Source organism: Strigops habroptila, chromosome 7 (assembly GCF_004027225.2).
Source record: "Strigops habroptila isolate Jane chromosome 7, bStrHab1.2.pri, whole genome shotgun sequence".
Taxonomy (NCBI): domain Eukaryota; kingdom Metazoa; phylum Chordata; class Aves; order Psittaciformes; family Psittacidae; genus Strigops; species Strigops habroptila.
This window is the reverse complement of record NC_044283.2, coordinates 6244800-6264407: the sequence shown is the minus strand read 5'-3', so window position 1 is coordinate 6264407 and position 19608 is coordinate 6244800. Positions and strand designations below refer to the sequence as shown.

The 19608-nt window shown below is 46.2% G+C and overlaps 1 protein-coding gene across 4 annotated transcripts in view; it reads right to left on the bottom strand.

Annotated features, from left to right (window-relative positions):
* Positions 1–19608, bottom strand: part of REEP1 (receptor accessory protein 1) — a 68862-nt gene that overhangs the window by 17094 nt on the left and 32160 nt on the right. For 3 of the 4 annotated variants that reach the window (XM_030493077.1, XM_030493078.1, XM_030493076.1), the window contains exons 5-6: positions 18429–18542; positions 4922–5090 (exon numbers count right to left, since the gene is read on the bottom strand). In XM_030493077.1, the coding sequence (XP_030348937.1) occupies positions 4922–5090; positions 18429–18542 (283 nt within the window). Of the gene's footprint in view, positions 1–4921; positions 5091–10668; positions 10720–18428; positions 18543–19608 lie in introns of all 4 variants that reach the window. The other variant, XM_030493079.1, reaches the window with a different exon arrangement.

Below are 19608 nucleotides of genomic sequence, written 5' to 3'. Positions count from 1 at the left end.
TCAAAGGGAGATGTGCACATGCTTCACTGGAGCAGTGATGATGCCTGTCTGTGGGGTTGGCAGCCACACACAGACCACAGCAGCCTTTGCCCCTTCGTGTTGCCTGTGTGTGGCTTGTAACTGGGTGAGAAGAGGAAGAGAAGGGCTTTCTGTGAGATGGGAGTGAATAGAACCGGAGCACCTGGAGCCCACTGCACAATGGAAGGCCATCCACACGAGTGGGGCAGCTCAATGTATAGTGAGCACCATTGACAGGCAGCAAAGAAAAGGAGGTGTAATTCCCTTTGCCTCAAAAGCAGCTCTTGCATATTCTATTTCTTGGCCTCACAAGACACTCTTCAGCAGGCAAAAATAACCCTTTGCTGTGTCCACAATGTGGTTGTTACTGAGTAAATGTCAAGCTCTTCACACAGTGCTTTGTGTCAAGAGGGGATTCAGAGCATCACAAATCCATCTAACCAGCACCAGTCAGACTATAAAAACAGCAGCAATGGAAATGAGACAAGCTGAGCAGTTATTTAATGTAGCCTGAGCACAGTGTGGTTCTGCAGCCAGGGTTTGGCCACAGCCAAAGCCCACCAGGGTCAGGAGAGGCTTTTTATGGATTTCAGTGGGCTTGGAAACATGCCCAAGAGATGTGAAACCAGAACCTGAAGCACTCCCGGTGCTCAGAGGGTGAGGGGAGGTTCATACAACAAACCTGAGGTTCAGCAGCCTCATCTGTGCAGGGAACACAACAGACCTCTCCCCATCCCCCTGGCTTTCCAAATCACTTTCCTTCAGATATATTTGCTCTTAAGCACAGTCACACAACAGGACTGGAACCAGTGACACCAAGTTCCACACCAGATCTGGCTCTGGTTTCTGTGTAGATGGGTCCTGCTCAGGGAACAGGACCCATCTAAAGCCCTGTAACAACCTAAAGAGCCATCACTTGTCTTTGCCTGCTTATTACAAGTGAAGGTGTGCTTCCATGCACCATTCCTTCAGCAGCAAAGCTGGCTGGAGGACCTTCCAGCTCCTGGCCTCTTCATCTCGTAACTCCCCGAAGGTCATCCAAAACAGTTATGTTGGAGGCTCCCAGCGAGGCAGATCAGCAAATCAGTCTGAGTTCAAAATAGACTATCAAAAATAGCACAAGAAAGTACTTTTAATTTGGATCAAGCCCAGGATTTCTTCCCAAGTCCAAGCTCTTTACTGCTGGACAGCTTGAGTGACCATAGTGACCATAATTCCACCACCTGATCATAGTACTTGACATCTTGATAACTTCATTAGGCTGCTATTCTCGATTTGACACGGCTGTGTCTCCTGTTGGGAAAATTAAGAGCCTGTACTAGATGCAAAACTAATTCTTCAGCCTTTGTACAGCCCTGACAACCATATGAGAGAAATAAAGGGAACTACAAAAGCACTCCCTTAGGCAACCTCTGCGTGCACTCTCCATCAAAATAACACTTCAGGTTCCTTTCCCTGCCACAGTTACTGATCAGTTGTAAATTCAGGCAGTGACTTTGAGACCTGCAACTACGACTTGCAGAGGACCATTAGAGGTTGGTATGGATGAAGGATGTAGGGAAATGGGTGAAGGTGGGGGCACCTGAATGAATACATAGCTAAAGAAGGGCTGTAAGTGTGGCACCCAGATCAGCAAGTCATCGAGATCCCAGCACACCCATGTGCACTTCTCGGATGTCTGCACTGGGGAAAGAAAAAGGACAGAATAAAAGAAGGGAAAATGTAAAAAGGGACATTTCAGTTGTCCAGAAAGTTCCCAGAGGTAGTGGCAAGATAGAAAGATACTACAGAGAAACCTTCCTGCAAACTGGGATCAGGACTTTTCCATGCGTATTTTACACGTTATAATCACAGAAGTAAGAAAGCCACATAAGAAAGCTTCTAAGGTATTGACCATAAAATACACAAGCATCTTCTTCCACATATGGCTTTCAGGACCTGGGTTTGGGAAGCACAATGTGTACAATGTACACCCTGTGAGGGTGCTGAGGCGCTGGCACAGGTTGCCCAAAGAAGCGGTGAATGCTCCATCCCTGGCGGTGTTCAAGGCCAGGTTGGACAGAGCCTTGGGCGACATGGTCTAGTGTGAGGCGTCCCTGCCCATGGCAGGGGGTTGGAACTGGATGATCTTAAGGTCCTTTCCAACCCAAACCACTCCATGATTCTATGTTTCTGTTTTACAGACACACTGAGAAACCAAGGTGTGCTCCAGGTCATACCAGTGTTGCGCAATAAAGTGAGGTGTGAATTCATACGTCCTCACCACAGTCTTAATTCCTAACAAACACAGTGCTGCTTCTGCAGACACAGGACCTGTTCCTTCAAACCTTCCCTAAAAGCCTCCATAAAGCAGATTTCTTCTCTGATCAAGGGTACAATGTTTGCAGCCCCAGCCAGGCTCTCTATTAACGTTCTTAAAGTAATCTTGTGTATCCCAGCTCCACTGTCAGGCCTTCTAACAGCTGGTTACAAAGACCTTTTACAAGGAAGGTGAGGTCTTTGGCTGAGTCACCCTCATTTCAAACAGAGTATGGAGTATTTTTGCTGACTCCATCTGATGTCAGACTGGCTATGTCCCATTATCTCTAAAGCAGGAATATAAAGAGAAGTCTAATGTTCCTGTGAGGCAGTGGGGGCAGCTGACATGGACATTTGTGCTATCCGAGGGCTTTGGGGGAGGAAAAAGAGCTCTGTGTCAGCTGTTGTGTAGTAACAGTTCATGCACATATTCATATAGGTACATATTACATGTACTCACAGCATACTAGCAGGCAGTAGCAAATTCTGTCTGCCCCTTGCTTATGCGCAACACTCCAACTAAACAAATATAGAAGGTGGAGTGATGGAACCAGGTCCGGGCTTGGTGTGCTTACACCAGTGTCATCTCACCCTGAATATGGCCTTCAAGATGTGATACACTCTTGCTGCTAGACCACATTCTTATATACATGCATATGTGATAAGGTATGACTGATCTATTTGCCCCTCTTGACATTCTGACTTCATACATAATTGTGCCCACAGAAAACAGCACAAGGACTGGACAGACCAGGATTGTATTTGACACTGAATCTGATTAAAAGTGAACAAACCTGTGGCTATGGCCTTCCTTATAGCGTGATGCCAACAACCTGTGACGGAAATCAGCCTCTGGAGGTGCCTCTCTGTGCTGTCTGTAGGTGTAGAAGGGACCTGCAAGCAGGCTCCTAGATTAGGGACCTCAGTGACATCCCTCAGTGAGACAGGACAGATAAAAGTCTTGGAAGATGTGTGTTGTTTTCATTAAAAGAAGAATTAAAACCAAAATATCAAATTACTTGGATCCAAAAATCTGTGATAAACATCAGTTCAAAAAGTTAATGAACAATTCCATTTTCCTGAGATGAATTTTGAAAGATCTTTGCACAATATTGATATGAAACCAGATGAAAATCCAAGGCTTTTGTGTGTTAAGACAGGGGTTTGGGACCAAGGTGACCCAAGTTTACTGCCTTAATAATGAAACTACAAGGGCTGCTCTATACAACATGGAATTAAGATAACTAAATAAAGCTTTACTTGTGCTGTTTGGTATTTTGGTCTAAATATGTGGGGTGGTTTTATTAATTTTTCCTTTTTTAGTGAGTGTTTTATATTCTATGTGTGAACAGTTTACTTTCAGATTGATTACTACAAGAGAAGTATGTACAAAACCTTACACAAACCTGAGAATAAAACCACTGTGCACCAACATTAGCTATTTCAATTTGCCTGTAGAGAAAAGCCTGTGAACTATAATCTTCAGAATCTGTAAAACACTCAAAGGACACTCTTTCGGAAGGATAAAACAAGACATTTCTAATACATTCCAATACAAAGCAAACTAGAAGGGGCAGCCATCTACACAGGCTTGAAACACAGAGAAGGTTTGCACAGCCCTCACCACACACAAGCTGAAACTGCTCAATTTCAAACTCTTCAGCATATGGTTCGCAAGGTATCAAGTGCAACACGCCTGCAACTGTCTGTGCCTTCTCCTCACAGCAGTGGAGTTGCATGATCCTTGGTGGTGTTTGGGAACCCCAGAAGCCATCTGGAACCACCTGCTTGGGATAACCCTCCATGTCTCAGTTTTGGAGATCTAATCTGCAAAGCTATCTGCAAGTCAATGTTTTGGCTCTGCGCTCACACGGATTCCTTTAACCAAGCTTGAATGGATCTTATTCCCACCATAAGGCTTCTTTCCTTTGAAAACAAACCATTGCCCTTCAGAGAAACTAGTTTTCCATAACAGTGCTTATGCAGACATCCCTTATATGAGAAACAGCTGTGAGATCTTGGTCTCTGCTTCTAGGAGTGCTTTATATGGGTTTTATTTCTCAGAAGGCTTCGTTGGTGATAAAGTTCTGGAACTACAACTGTCAAGTGCTGTAACAGCTACTGTACAGTTTAAAGGAGCACAAGTGGGCGTAATTCAAACCAGATATCCATTAGAACTTGTATTTATGTTAAGATGACATGAGAGAGAGAGGCTGCATCACCATATGGGGGCTTTGATGATAATAATGACCCTTGCCCACTATTGTGCATTCCTATCCCCTTCTTTTGCACTTCCATTACCCCCCTCACTGAAAACCCACCATCCCAAAGCCTAGCTTTTCAGCTCAAGTTGCAAGGCCTGATGCTGGCTCCTTTGCATGCTCAAGCCCCGTCCTTGGCAGCAGCCAGGAATAGTTCACATCAAACGATGTTACTGTTTTCTCTCTTAAGTGCCAAGAGACTCAACAGCATGTGTGTGTCCTGTGAATTCTGGTATGCGCCGCCTGCAGTGTCTGTTTCTATATATTCCTGCCAACTGCCATGACTTCATTCAACTGTGGGACATTCCAGACAACACAACACTGAAAATAACACTGGTGCTTACCTGAGCTGCCAGTGCCTTCCGATGCACTTCGGGATGGTTTTGGGTGGCTCTGTTTGCTACTTGTTCGTACAGTGACCGAAGGAGGAACAGTGCTGCTGCTGTCTCCACGGATCGTCGAGAGATCCTGCATGCTAAAGCTCCTTAGTCTCTCAGACAGGGCCCCCTGTCCCTAATTAAACAAGCAAGCAAACAACAGACATAAAAGTTAGAGACAACAGTGTATTTTGAGCCTTTCTTCTTCCTTGCTCATTGAAATGCTGGTCCAGTAGCCTAGGGAGGACAAAAAACAAGAGCATCATTTCCCTCTCTTTGCTCTTCTTTTTGGGGTGGTTTTATGCACAAAGTCATTCAAACTTTGGTTGGCGAGCATCTCTGACTCTTCAATGCAGTTATTTGAGCTCAGAGCAGCCTTGGCCACATCTAAAGGAGCGGGATGTTGTGGTGTCTTTCTAACAGGTTCTTTTCTTCCCTAGGATCTCACTCAAAACAGTGCTTGGCTTCAGAAACACAACTAAATGGTCTGCATCAACAAAACTCCCTTTAAAGTTATCATCTCTGATATTCACCCATCCTTTCTCAGTCATACACAGAATTCCCTGAGAAATTTGAAGGTAATAAAAAGTTACTGTTAAATGCAAAGGAAAATCCCAGTGGTTTTTCATGCACTTAAGGACGAAACAAACTAACACAATATGCTTCTTTTTACACTAGCTTTCAATCAGGCTGATCCTTGGCGAAGGGAAAGTAGCTGTTGTAAAGGATGGGCTGGTTAAAAGCTACCTTTCATTAAAACTACATCCCATTAAAAAGTTGACTATAAGTATACACCTCTTTCTGAACTCTGTAACCTTCACGCTATACCACTGCCATTAAGAGTGCCAGTAAATACAATCAATACAAGGTGTCCTTTTGTGTTGGCTACATTAAGTGACATCCAGAATATAAATAGCATAACCGACAAAAAGTACATTTAGGTTTTAACATATTGTTGGAGGGGAGAGTCTGAAACCTACTTCATAGCAGATAGTCTTGAAATAAATACATAGAGCCCAATTCTAAACTTATTTCCACTCGTGTAAATTAGGAAGAATTCAATGGATGCTTCAACTGAGGTGAAATCAGAAAGATGTCAAACAACAGTACATACTGCCCTGTTTAACAAAAGAGATAAGGCATATTGTAGCAATTCACACACCACTTTCATTTAAACTTGTATTTGTCAAAACAATACATCATGGAATCACAGAATGGTTTGGGTTGGAAGGGACCTTAAAGCTCATCCAGCTCCAACCCCCTGCCACGGGCAGGGACACCTTCCACTAGAGCAGGTTGCTCCAAGCCCCTGTGTCCAACCTGGCCTTGAACACTGCCAGGGATGGGGCAGCCACAGCTTCTCTGGGCACCCTGTGCCAGCGCCTCAGCACCCTCACAGGGAAGAACTTCTGCCTAAGAGCTCATCTCAATCTCCCCTCTGGCAGGTTAAAGCCATTCCCCTTGCCCTGTCCCTACAGGCCCTTGTCCAAAGTCCCTCTCCAGGTTTCTTGTAGCCCCTTTAGGCACTGGAGCTGCTCTAAGGTCTCCCCTTCAGGAGCCTTCTCTTCTCCAGGCTGACATTGTTTTGTTAAAATCTCACCTCTGCCACCTCATTTCTAACCTCCCACAAGTGGCTGAGCCACTGCTGGGACATGTTGTCACTCCAAGAGGCACCTCAAGTTATTCCCCTTAGGTGAGTCGGAGGTACATTTACTCTGCAGTCTATGGCTACAACTGGTACTGGGTGGTATACTGGAACTGCCCTGCATGGCTGGTTAGCTGCGTGACCCCAGCTGCCCAGAACTCATTGCAGTGCAGTCCTGGATGGGTTCTGCGGCTTGCACTGGAGTCCTGTACAGCCATCCTGTGTGCATGCTGTCACAAAACATCCTACCCCATAGTCTGACTACAACACACAGATCCCTACAGAGAACAAGCTGAGAGCCATCAGACCACTGCATAATACTTTGCTGTTGCAGAATGACTGGACCCGCAAAGCCAGAGGGTTAACATTTAATGAGCTGCTGTAACCTCAGTGCTTTATTCCTCCTGCACCACCAGCTCAAGCTTTTAACCTCCTCCCAGCCGCTCTGCTCAGCCACCTAACGCAAATACCATTTCATTCCAATGAGCCATTCATGTATGTGGACACGAGTCCAAGTAGAGATTCACATGTCAGACCAACCTGACAGGGAAGATGACACTAACACACCCTTTTGCATTGAAAATGAAGAAGACATTAATATTTGTCCATTGCAACTTGTGATATAGCAGCATAAAATGATCAAAGACCCCAGAGAGAGCTCTGAAACGACAAGGGCCTGATACATGCCCATCATCTACGTATATCATAGATATACGTAGCATATATATAGAGATATATATAGAATCATAAAATCACAGCATGATTTGGGTTGGAAGGGAGCTTAAAGCTCATCTAGTTCCAACCCCTTGCCACAGGCAGGGACACCTTCCACTAGAGCAGGTTGCTCCAAGCTCCATCCAACGTGGCCAGCTCAAACACAGAGCTGTGGCAGCTGTGCTGAGCAACACTGGCTTTCCCTAGGAAAAAGAATTTAAAATTGCCTTTTCTTGATCTTGAATTTAATTTAACCTGAGTTTAGAACAGCAAAGCTAAAGGGTGCTCATCACACAGACAGAACAAAGCATTACCGTTCCTACCGTTCCACGAAACGGTTTGTCCAAGTCTCAGAAACAGCAGGAACAGCCAAGGCTTAGGCTGAGACTGAGCAAGGACACTGCCCCCAAATAGAAACATGACAGAAATGATGACTACAGCACAATCAGGATGGTTTCAGAGGAAAGTGGAAAATGTTGTCACCAACCTTAATTTCTCTGTCAGATAAGCAGCTGCTCTAGATGAAATCACACACATCTGAAAGGCAGCACTGTGAGGGTTTACACTGCTGTAGTTATGTTTTAGCAATAAGGACTTTATCCAGCTGGAACATTTATTATTCCACAATAAGACTTATAATTCATTAACAAAATGAAAGCCAAGTTAGTAACTGTATTTCACAACAGAACAGATTCAGCACCGTGCACATCTTGGGCTGTGCTTGGTTAAAACAATCATGTGGAAGATGAAGAGCAGCTGTTTGGGGGATTGTTGTTTACCATCTTGGCTGTGATCATGCAGATGCTCTTCCAACTGCTACAGACATAGGAGGTATCCCAGGAATTTCAGCACTCTGTGAGTCTGAGCAGAGGGAAGATCCCGGTCCTGAAGCTATGGATATGCTGCACGCCAGAGACATGTGCACAGCATAAATCTGGACTAGGTTTATCCTAGAGAGCATGACAGCAGTAATACCATGACAGTAGCTGTGATAACATTTCAACAGCAAACCAGCACAAGTTACTATACAACCTTTAGAAAACAGGGATTGGGAGGGCTGTGGGACTATGGATGACACCACTTCTCTCCCCTCAACATTAACTGCCAGGTCAGGATGTTGTGCTGGCAAATAGGGGATGATCCACTGGGAATGAGCTGGAGCTCATGGACATGGAGCTGAACATGCCTAATGGGGGATCCAGGAGGTTCCAGCTGGATCCAAGAGGTTCCATGGGGCTGGAATCACCAGTGGGAATGGACCCAAGGGGATGTTTTGCTGCTTTTTGACTTGTATTTTGGGGATTTAATTTCCTGGTAGAGGACACAAGCATGAAGTGGTGCTGGAAGACTGAGCCTTACTATCCCTGGGCACAAAGGCTACCTGCCTAGACTCAGCTTCTACCTCACCCAGCTTCTCCTAGGATACACACTGTCCCTGTAAGCACAGCACTTCTGACCCAGTAGACAGTGATTTGGCTAGACGGTGAGGTTTTGGTTTCAACAAGTGGGACCAGGGATATCTCTGTTCCCTGCTCACTATAGTGTACTTGCTCCCAAATTCATCTGATCTTCCTGCCTATAGCAAAGGTCACCCCATAAGTGCAGCACAAGCTGAAAGTGCATCTCTTCAGGCTTCCTTTGCCTTTTCTTCTACCAGGATCTACCAACCTCACTGGGTGCATACATGGGACAGGTCTCTCTTTCCAGGAAAGAAGCCTAGGCTGGGGCAGGACTTGGTGTTACTGAACAGCACAAAAACACTAAAAAGGACACTGTAATATCATCCCCAGGAACTGGTATCACTCATATCAACCTTATTTAGATGCATGACACTGCCAACAGTATTAAGGCATCATCCATCACAACATGGATGTTTAAGCTGCAGAAGCTCACCTAAGGGAAGTTAAAGCTCCCATTCATGTGGCATAGTAATTAATCTAAAACTAATTTAGGTACATCTACCTGCTTTGGTCAAAACTGCAGCTGGTTCATAGGCACACCTTCCTCACCCACATCTGACACACTCTCTCCTTAATTTTGCTTTAAAGAGTAGGCCAAGACACTATCAAAGTGTATACTGAGCACTCAAAGCCAAATAACCTGCATCCTACCTTCCTCTAGATGCTACAGACATCATCATCTCCAGGAATGAACATTAACCTCTGTGGGCCCAGAGCACAAACACTGATGCAACCAGTATTTGCCTGGGAGGATGAATCTTGATCCTTTCCAAAGCCTGAAGTCGGTACCGGGATGGGCACTCTACAAAGGCTCTGCATCAGAAATAGCTGGAATTGTCTTAATTACTTTGCCTCTCTGTAATTAATCTCTGCATTCACATTTGAAGTAGAACTTTTTAGATGGAGATGGATTTAGGAGTCTGGAAAAACTGGGTTTGAATACAATGGAATTATTCATTAAAGATACTCCACAGACACAGGTAGCTTTACACAGGTAAATAAAATAAGGCACAGAATTAAAAACTCTGCCATTTATAACAACCCCATTAAATATGATCTAAATACAAACAAATAAGTGTCTAGATTTTCTCATACCTTCAGTCTGACAATCTGAAAGATTCTGTAGGTATTATTGAGGGTTCAAAACACCTCTAATACCTACAAGCTCCATTTTGCAGCTGTGGAGACTGTAACACAGCACAGTGAAGTGACAAATCAGGAACAAAAAAAACGTCAAGTCACAGAAGTCAAGCTTTTAATAGGATCAGTGTTAATATAGGGTGGCCCCTTCTGGCCTTTTGTGCCTTAGGATCAGCAGTTAATGGACAGGCAAAGGACAACACTTCCAGCACAACACTAAACCTCTCTTTTTGCTGTAACTAAGTTACATGTCTGCATGCACGTTACAGCCTCCATCCTGCACATACTCACTACAAGGCGCAGTGCATGTTCCTAGGATGTTGGTTATCACTACAGTGTCAGCAGGACTTCCCCAACAACACCTATCAGAAAATGCTTGCAGAGATGCATCTCACTGCAACCCCAACCACCCTGATGGGATCACAGCAGTAGGAGAGGCTCTCTTTATCCATTAGCAAGAAGAAAACAACAGCAAACACAGCGGCTTGGCCAATGCAGTAGCAACAACTCAAGTTAGATGGGTTTTCCACATACAAAGCTCCCTGCCTGGCTGCTGGAGTCTCTCAGATTGCCAGCAGAGGACTTGGAAGGCATTTTGCTGACAGGCTTTTAAAGCTCAGCACGCAGGATCTACCTGCTGGAAGCAGAGCAGACAGCATCTGGCCTCAGCCCAATCTCAGCTGAAAACAGTTCAAACTAGTCTAATGGGGAGGCAGACATTAGTTAGGGGTTAGTAGAAGCACTCAGCAGATTACCTGCCCTTGTTTCTGGTCCCAATACAAGTGTAAATGAAGTAGCTGAGAGACCTAGCAAGGGAAAAAAGAGAGCCATTGTGGCAAAACACATAAAAGCTTTGAGAATAAGGTCTATTTGAAGCATAAGTAATCGAGGCGAGACATGAGCACGACACTGGGCACCGTGTGCAGGGCACTCATACACATAAGAAGCAGGGACACCCACCTGTGGACTACACCTTTGAACATAGGTTCTCCCTTCTTCAGCTTTCCCAGAGAGATGGAGAAACCACTCCATAACCCCAGCTGACAGAGTGTTACCTAGCAAGTGTGTTTAGAGAGTAAAGCAAATTACAAACACAACGGGCTGCCACTCCGCTCCTTGCACCTGATGGATGCTTCCCACTGGAGACTGGCCACCTCTGTAATCCAGACTTAGGATCATTAAGAACAGAGTGCATTTATAAGTAATTTAGGCACAGGACTGGGTGAGGGACATGTGGCAGTCATAGAATCATAGAATGGTTTGGGTTGGAAAGGACCTTAAGATCATCCAGTTCCAACCCCCTGCCATGGGCAGGGACACCTCACACTAGACCATGTCACCCAAGGCTCTGTCCAACCTGGCCTTGAACATTGCCAGGGATGGAGCATTCACTACTTCTTTGGGCAACCCATTCCAGTGCCTCACCACCCTCACAGTAAAGAACTTCTTCCTTATATCTAACCTGAACTTCCCCTGTTTCAGTTTAAACCCATCACCCCTTGTCCTATCAGTCCAGTCCCTGATGAAGAGTCCCTCTCCAGCATCCTTGTAGCCCCCTTCAGACACTGGAAGATGCTATGAGGTCTCCACACAGCTTCTCTTCTCCAGGCTGAACAGCCCCAATTTCTCAGCCTGTCTTCATAAAATGACTGTTTTCAGTCACTTTAGTCCTGGTGACTGACAGGTCTTATGAGAAGCAGGGTAATGCTGAGGAATTACACCCAGCAATGTGTCAGAGTTTGCACACAGAAACGTTATCGTTGGCTAAGAGCAAAACCATCAGCTTTATGTTCTTGAGCACAGGCCTGAGTGAAGGAGAAAACTGCTTCTGCCACTGTATGAACACAAACATCCTACAAGCAATATCCTGATGGCCAGGCCCTGCGTGCCGTGCCTCCTCGCCACCCGCTTCAGAGATGTCAGACAGCGTTAAAGACTCAAAGGGAAACCAGCTGACGTTAATGTTGATGGTGGAAACTCCATTTCATCCACCCTTTTTGTTTGTGCAGTTCATTTCCTCTCCTGGGAACTGTTTGTTATTGTCTCTCCCAGGCTGGTCTCTCTGTATAAGTTTATTGTTTGGTCCTGCTGTCCTGTGCATTCACTGGCTATTGTCAAGTTCTTGGAGACACCAACAAAAGAGCCAACAAGAGATATAAACTGGAAACAGCTACCTGGACTGCAGCTAAAACAGTACTGGGTTATTACTGATCTGGGAAAAACAGATGCTCAAAGGCTTAAGAATGAAAGATACACCACACCATGACAGGAACAGGTCACAGAATACTATGATCAGTGGCACACTACCAGATGTTCCAAGAAAGCCATTTGTTGTTCCTCTTTCCTGGTGTAACATAGCTCAGCCATGAGATCTTTGATTCTGCATCCCAAAGGAAGATCCTTTAAAGGGAGCTACTTTAAAGGGAGCTCCTAAAAAGCAGCATGTTCAGCCCTTGTGAAGTAACACTGACGTCTCCTTCTGAGATAACACTAATGGGTCCCTAAAGGTTCCTCAAACTGGGTACTCTAAATCACTCCTGACTTCGGCAGCTCTTGGCCATGTTACAGAGGAGGGCACACAACATGGTTATTATAGATATGGTACTAAGCAGGTTGGTCAGAACTGTCCTCAGATGTTTGAAGAAACACTCTGCCTTTGAGCAGTGGGATCTAATCATTACAAAGAGGCTTTATCCAGCATCTTAAAGGAAAGGATACTCCTCACCCCCTGCTTCCCTCTTTCCCAGTTCAAGTGCAGCTCTCCACTGTCATTCCACAAAAGGCAGCACCTCTGCCCCACACAAGTTTTTCCTCCGAATTTTCACAGTAAATAAGTCTTGATTCTCATGGAAAATTGGGGATTTAAATATTGACTTTCAGGCAGTTATACTGGCTATACCAGCCAGATACTAGAAATGAACGACAAGATGCTGTGTGACTAGAGAAGATCAAACCTAAATCATTACCAGCATTCCCCTTTCAGTGCCCTAGCTTAAAAACCAGCAAACACACTGGGAACCTTCCCAGTTTATTTATTTGGCTAAAGGACCCTAAAGCAGTGGAACTGCGATCTCCAGGTGATGGTGAGCCCAAAGGTGGAAATGGAAGTGACAGAGCAGACAGGGCTGTGAGCTGAGGCAGTTTGGGAACTGCTGATGCTGCACTCTTGAGCGTTAGTTACTGAAGCCCTCCCGCCCTCATCTGCATGCCTGCTCCTTTTAACCCATACCCAGAGTGACTGCTAGCTCTGGCAGCACCACAAGCCATAATTCCCCACGCATGAAAGACTCCTGGACTCTTTCTCAGACTTATTAGGCACAAACAGGCTTTTCATCGTCACCAGTCATGCATGCCTGCTCCCTCCTCATCTATCATCCTCTGCCAAGGCGCTGTGCCCACTGCCAGCAGCACGCCGTGCCCCAGTCCTCTTCTTAAAGACAGGCTGTACAAGGGGCACAGCACCAGCTGCTGCGCAAACTGTCCCTGCCCCACACACAGGAGGGCAGAAGAAGGGCAGAGGGAGGTACATTATCAGAAAGCTCTGGGTTATGATGATCTGTTGGCTGTGAGATGTTTTCTGCTGCTCTCCTTCGAAGAGCTGAGTTGAAGCTGCAGCTTGGGGACGGTTAAGTGGTTGGCAGGAGGATTTGTCTTGGAGGCAGGGAAAGACATTGGCCTGTTTCGCAGACTTGGTTTGTTCAGGGTGAGGAATAAGGCTACATGCAAAGAGGATGTGGGAAACCCTGGAGCTTGAAGGAGAGGGTCAGAAAGCTGATAGAGAGTGTAAAACTGGTGATGGGTGGGTTGTAGAGACAGAGGAGGCAATGGCAGGGCAGGGAAGGCAAGCAGGGAACAGAAGAGCAGGGCACTGGGGCCAGGGCAAGGCAGCAGATGGCAGGAGGCTCAAGGTGACAGGCAGAGCATGAGAAAGCGCTGGGAGTGTGGTGACAGCAAGGGAGTACATATGGATGTGCTGGATGTACCTCCAAGACACCGGTACCTCTCCTCACTGCAGCCACTATGTGTCCCAGCTCCTCACATTAGAAACCTGACTGGTGCCAGTGAAAAACCCACTTATGCCCACGCTTCCATCTGATGGCTCCACTGCCTGGCACCTGCACCACTACTGGGGCTGTAACAACCTGCTGCTGCTGCTCCCCTTCTGCTGTGACCCAAAAGCAGGCTCCTTTTCTGCTTCGCCTCCCTTGAGGCGAGCTGGAAAGAAGGTGCAGTCAGTGCCCAGGGCCCTTTGGGAGCAGGAATAGCTGAATTAGTTGGAACTAATTGAAAACACACAAAGAGCAGCAGGATTTACTGCCTGGTCATCTAATCTTGCCACTTAGGACTGAGCCACTTGAAGTCACAGCGTGTGACAGAATGACCAAGCAATGAGGGCAGGATTACAGAGCCTCAAATCAGATTATGCTCCTTGATGGGGACACAGGCTGCTAGAGGCAGGGGAAAGATCTGTGTTGAGCACCTTGCAGGGTGTAATAAAAGCAGACATCCAATGCTCTGTCTGCTTAGAGAGCATCAAAAATAGACTCTCTGGAGAGAGAAAACACCCAAGTGAGCCAAGCTGGGCAGGGCCAGGGTACTTGGGACACTGACAGCTCCTCAGCCTGTGAAACGAACTGGCACAGGTTTGTGCCAGCATTAGCACAACTGTGGCTTCAAAACAAAACAGAGCAGGGGAAGGGAGAGGAGAGAGGGGAAGGGAGACAAGCCTGCAGTTGGGTAACTGGAACTGAGGGCTATTTAAGATAGAAAGGTGAAAGGGCCAAGGGATCAGAGGTTAGGAAGTCGTGGCTGCGCACAGCTTGCAGCATCTTAGGCTGTAGTAAATGTATAAGTAGCAGCCTATCACACACAGAAGTAATCAGAAAGCCAGCTGCATTGTGCTGCATGGATAAAAAGGTGACGGATAAAAAGAATGGCTAAAAGATAAAAAGAATGAAGACATGGGCCTTGCCTAAGATCTTACCGCAAAAGACAAAAGATCATGATGGATCAGGATGATGAGTTACCATAGTTCAGGGAAAGGAGAGGACAGGGCTATGCACAGTGGGAAATGTGTCTCCAAGTACAGGAGCCTTTAGATTTAAGCTAATTTACTGAAAGCAGGTTTGGACAGAGTACACTTTCAGCCCAGCAGCTCACTGTGTATTTGCCACTAGAAGATGCTGATTTGCAAAGTCTGAGGTTCCCTTTCTTAGTACAAAAGCATCTTTTCCTTGCCCATTAATCCACGTAAAGCAGGAAATCCAAGCGAAGCAAGTGAAGGCAGATCTTCACATTCACTTGCTGGTACAAGCCACATTTTCCATGGGAGCTGCAGGAGCTCAGTGCTTCTGAAGAGATGGTCATCTCTATAGGTTCCAGTTTCAACACGATCCATTAAAGGCTGAATCCAATGAACCTGTTCAGGGCTCATTTTCCCATCTAGACTCAACACTTATCACAGACTAGCCAGAAGGGACAACCAGGATAAGCCTTAGAAATAGTATTCTCTTTCCTTACTCCCTGGAAACTACCCCCTAGGGACAGCAGTCTTGCCTGGCATCTGTCTGTTCAAAGTGCTTTCCAGATAACTAGTCATTTAAATTTCTCTTGTGCAGCATAATCCATCTCTTTTGTACCTCCTTCTCAAGTGAGGGCATTGACATACAACCAACAACTGAAAACCAGGGCAACAAAGCCTGTTACCATCCCTACCTGCTCATATCTCTTGGGAAGGGCTCCCTTCACAGCAGGGACAGCTAAATGGAGACACATCCACATCCGACTAGTCATATTTCACATCCCGAATAGCTGAGGAACCCCAGCTCAGCACTTCTGTACTGCAACACATCGGCTGTAAATCACAGCCATTCAGCTCTGCCTGCCCGAAACACAACAGATTCAGTCTGAGAAGGGCAAGGGACAGAAGCTGCATTAACCACTCCTGACTACTACACCATGAAGAGTGTAAATGTATTAAGGATGTGGTTCCATGAGCAGGAGAGCTAAGCTATCTGCTTCCCAGGACCTGGAAGGGGTGATCTTGCTTTCCTTTCCCCAGGCCATACTCTTCACAACGCAGTTCCATCCCTTCTCTTGTGCTGGCTCAGACACTTGAGACACATTTTTGGGCTCAAAAAGGAGTATTCCCTTTCTTTCTCTTTCTGGATTAGCCCTCTGATAGATTAGAGAGAACCTGAGGAGGTCCAAAGAGCTGGTGAGCAGTAATCCAGTGGGAGAAGGAGCATCACCCCATTTTGAAGGAGGAGAGCTGTGAGATCAGCTCACCCTGTCTCTTGGATCTGCACCCTGAGGCACACAGAAGCAAACAACTTGCTGGAGGCCACACACCAAAGCGGTGAAGGAAGCCGGGAGCCCTATTTTTCCTCACATATTCAGGGTAAATGTGAGCTAAATGTCAAGGCTGAAGCAAAGGAATGAACAGTCCTTGCTTTGTTGTAAAAATCAATCCATCCATCCATCCAATAACAACCTCTCAATAACAGCTCATTTTTCCCTCCCCAAAGCAGTGTGCAGAGAAGACTCTTCTGGTCCATTTACAGGGTGCAGTATCTCCCAGTTCAGGCTAGCAGATGTGCCATACAATACCACACAAGTCACAGAGTTGCTTTCTTCCACCACTGAATGGGGAGCTTAATTCATACAAAACAATAGCTTCCTTGTACCCTGGAGACTCTTCTCCCTCCTCCCCAGCTTCCCATTGCCACTGGAGCCCCATTGCAAGGCAGTGAGGTTAAGAAAAACACCAGAAAAGCAGAACAGTGGGAAGAAAAACTGTGGTGCTGACTGTTCATTCAGGCTGAAATCAGCCGGAGATGAGCAGGTTGGCCCTGTGGGTCTGAGCATCTCAAATTCAGGAGTTACCCAAACAGGAGCCAGAGTTCCTTCAGGATTCACACTCAGTTTCTCACTCTGTCCTAAAAACAGCTCTGGCACAAAGAGTCTGCAGCACCTTGTAGGAAGGGGCTCAGAGCTAAGGCAATGCTGCAAAACTGGCATTCCCAGGGCCTGTTTATGTCCATGGAGGGACTTCTTTGGGCTTACACAGCAGAAGGACAAGCGTTAAGTGTCATGGAAGCATCACACACATGTTTTGTTTGGCATACAATACATAGCTCAGCCTTAGCTCCATGTTTATCCCAGGTTTCAGTCCAGGTTTCGATTAGCTACCAGTCCCTGGGTTAGCAGAGCCTTACCATTGAGGAGCCACAGGTCAGGAGAAGAACTGAGCCAGGCTTAATAGCCACAGTCTGCACAATGCTTGGCAGGGAAAAGGAAGGCAATTTGGGAGGTTTTCTTTGGAAAAAGATATAGCTTTTGCATATCCTTGTGATCCTGCATGTGCCTGGCACACCCCAGGGGCTCCCTGCTTCTGTAGTACCTTGCATTCAACATGCTTTCTAGACTTCATGCTATTTGGCCTCCTAAGGATGTATCATACATTTTTTACAGAAGGTAAGGCCAAGATGTACTAAAATGATGTGCTTGGGGTCATATGAAAAGCATTTAAGAGAGGAAAATAACATCCCTCAACTCCCTTTCACACGTTTATCCTAATACCAGTGCCCACCTTGCCCATAAGTTTCTACTATCCTTTTGCAAGAGGTGGTGTATCTGACTGCACAAAAGCCATATCTCTTTATGCAAGTCTTGCCCCAAAAACACAAGGCACAGTCACTGTGCACATTTACCCTAAACCATGATAATCCACGGCCAGACAACGGGACCACAAAATGCAGTTATCAAGTCCTTGCAGCTTTTATGCAAGCAAGGAAACAGAGATAACAGCTATTTTCTGGTACTGGCCCTAAGCCAGGAACTGAGTACAGGATACACCTCCTCAAATGAGACCACTCATCCAATATCCTTCTCCAAAAGCAACTAATGCCACTTCCCATTCGCTCTTACATAAACATGTCTCCAGAGAATTATGCACCAGGTATGTTATGTGTAAGCCTTGCAGATGAACTTTTAGCCTTCACAGATCACGTCTGCTCTCTGTCAGCACCCAAATTATCCAGACTTCTCAATAATTCATCACAATAACTGAAGAACTGGGGTGCAGAAGGGCTTTCCCTTCACCACAGAAGGTGATCACCAAAAGTAGTCTATCTCCCTGGCAGGGTGCTAACTGTGTTCACCTAACTGTGTTTGTCTTCCATGGAAGCATGCTCCTATTTTGCCAATGAAAATTAGGAGCACAGGCTGTGACGAACAGAATTGCTAATGCAATAGAACATACAAAATTCAGCAGAGGCCTGAGGCAGACCCTGATCTTAATCCTGCATTTCCAACTCCTGTAGGTTGACCAGCACCACGCTTACTGTCTTCATCCCAAGAGGCTGGTGTGTAGCTGGTGAATGGGAGATCGGGAGGCATGATCAAAACCAGCGAGAGAATCCCTCCCCATCTCTCCCTCTCCACACTGTGGCTGCTGGTGGTGATGGATGCAGATGAGATGCTGATGTGGGACCATCCTGACCCGCACCTTTACCTTCGAAGCTGCCATGACGGCTGCTGTGGCTGCGACGTTCAGCCCCCGCTTCCCAAAGTGGACAAGGGCATCGTAGCTCCGGTCTTTGGCCTGGACAAGGCAGTCATCGATCTCCTGTCACAGCAAGCAACAACACAAACAAAGAATAAAGCAAAGGAAGGACAAGTTCAGAGTGTTCCAACAAGTTCGAACTCTTGGCAGGGCCATGGCATCTTTTATGGAGGTAGATACCATCCATTTCCTTCACCTTGGCTGGAGACAAGTTCACAGCCAATGTTTGCAAAGAGGAAAGGTTTGCAGGGGAGCAGTGACTCCCCTTGCAGGCTTTGGAAACTTGGTCATTCTGCAAATGGAAGATTGGGACCCAAAGCTGGGATACACTTGCACAGTGCAACCATATCCAATAGGTCCTGGAAACAAAGATACATTGACTTGGGCAGAATGGGCCAGGAGCCATCTGCAATCTATGGGCTCTAAAGACAAATTGCATTGCCCCAGAGTTAAAAAGAACTGTATTATGACACCGGGCAGCTGAAGCTGAACTGCCCTGCAGCCAGGACTGGTGGTCTCAGAAGTATCTGAGATATCTCTCACATCACTGCAGTGGCCAGCTTCAACATGCCCATTGGTAGGTCCAATGCTTCTGGACTTTGATACTGCTCAATATACAGTGAAATGGTTATGAAAGTTCCTGCCCTTACCCTCCCTCCCTCGAGACAGAGGGATCTGGATGATACTGGATGACAATGACTCCTAGTACTCAGGTGCTGGATGTGCTGGGTTAGTGGGGACTGGAAGCCATGAGAAGTTGCTGGCTGTTTAGTGATTCCCTCCCTATTCCTAGTGGATAAGAGGTGGCAACCCAAAATGCACAAGCACTACTTGTGAAAAGCAGAAGTTCCCAGGATGCAGAGAGACAGGGGATTGATCCCCACTGTCCTCCTTGGACAGGACTGAGATACAACTGTTCATGCACTGCCTGTGGCTAAACAGATATTTCATTTCCATACTTGCCAGTGCAGGAAACAGTTATTCACTTCTTAGTAGTCTGCGTGTTGATATGTGACTGACAGCTATTCTTGGTCCATGTATTCCCATGGGCCAAATGGATCTGCCTAACAGTGTCCCATTCACAGCCACAGGCATCTCTTAGGCAGGCGAATGATCCAAGATGTATTAC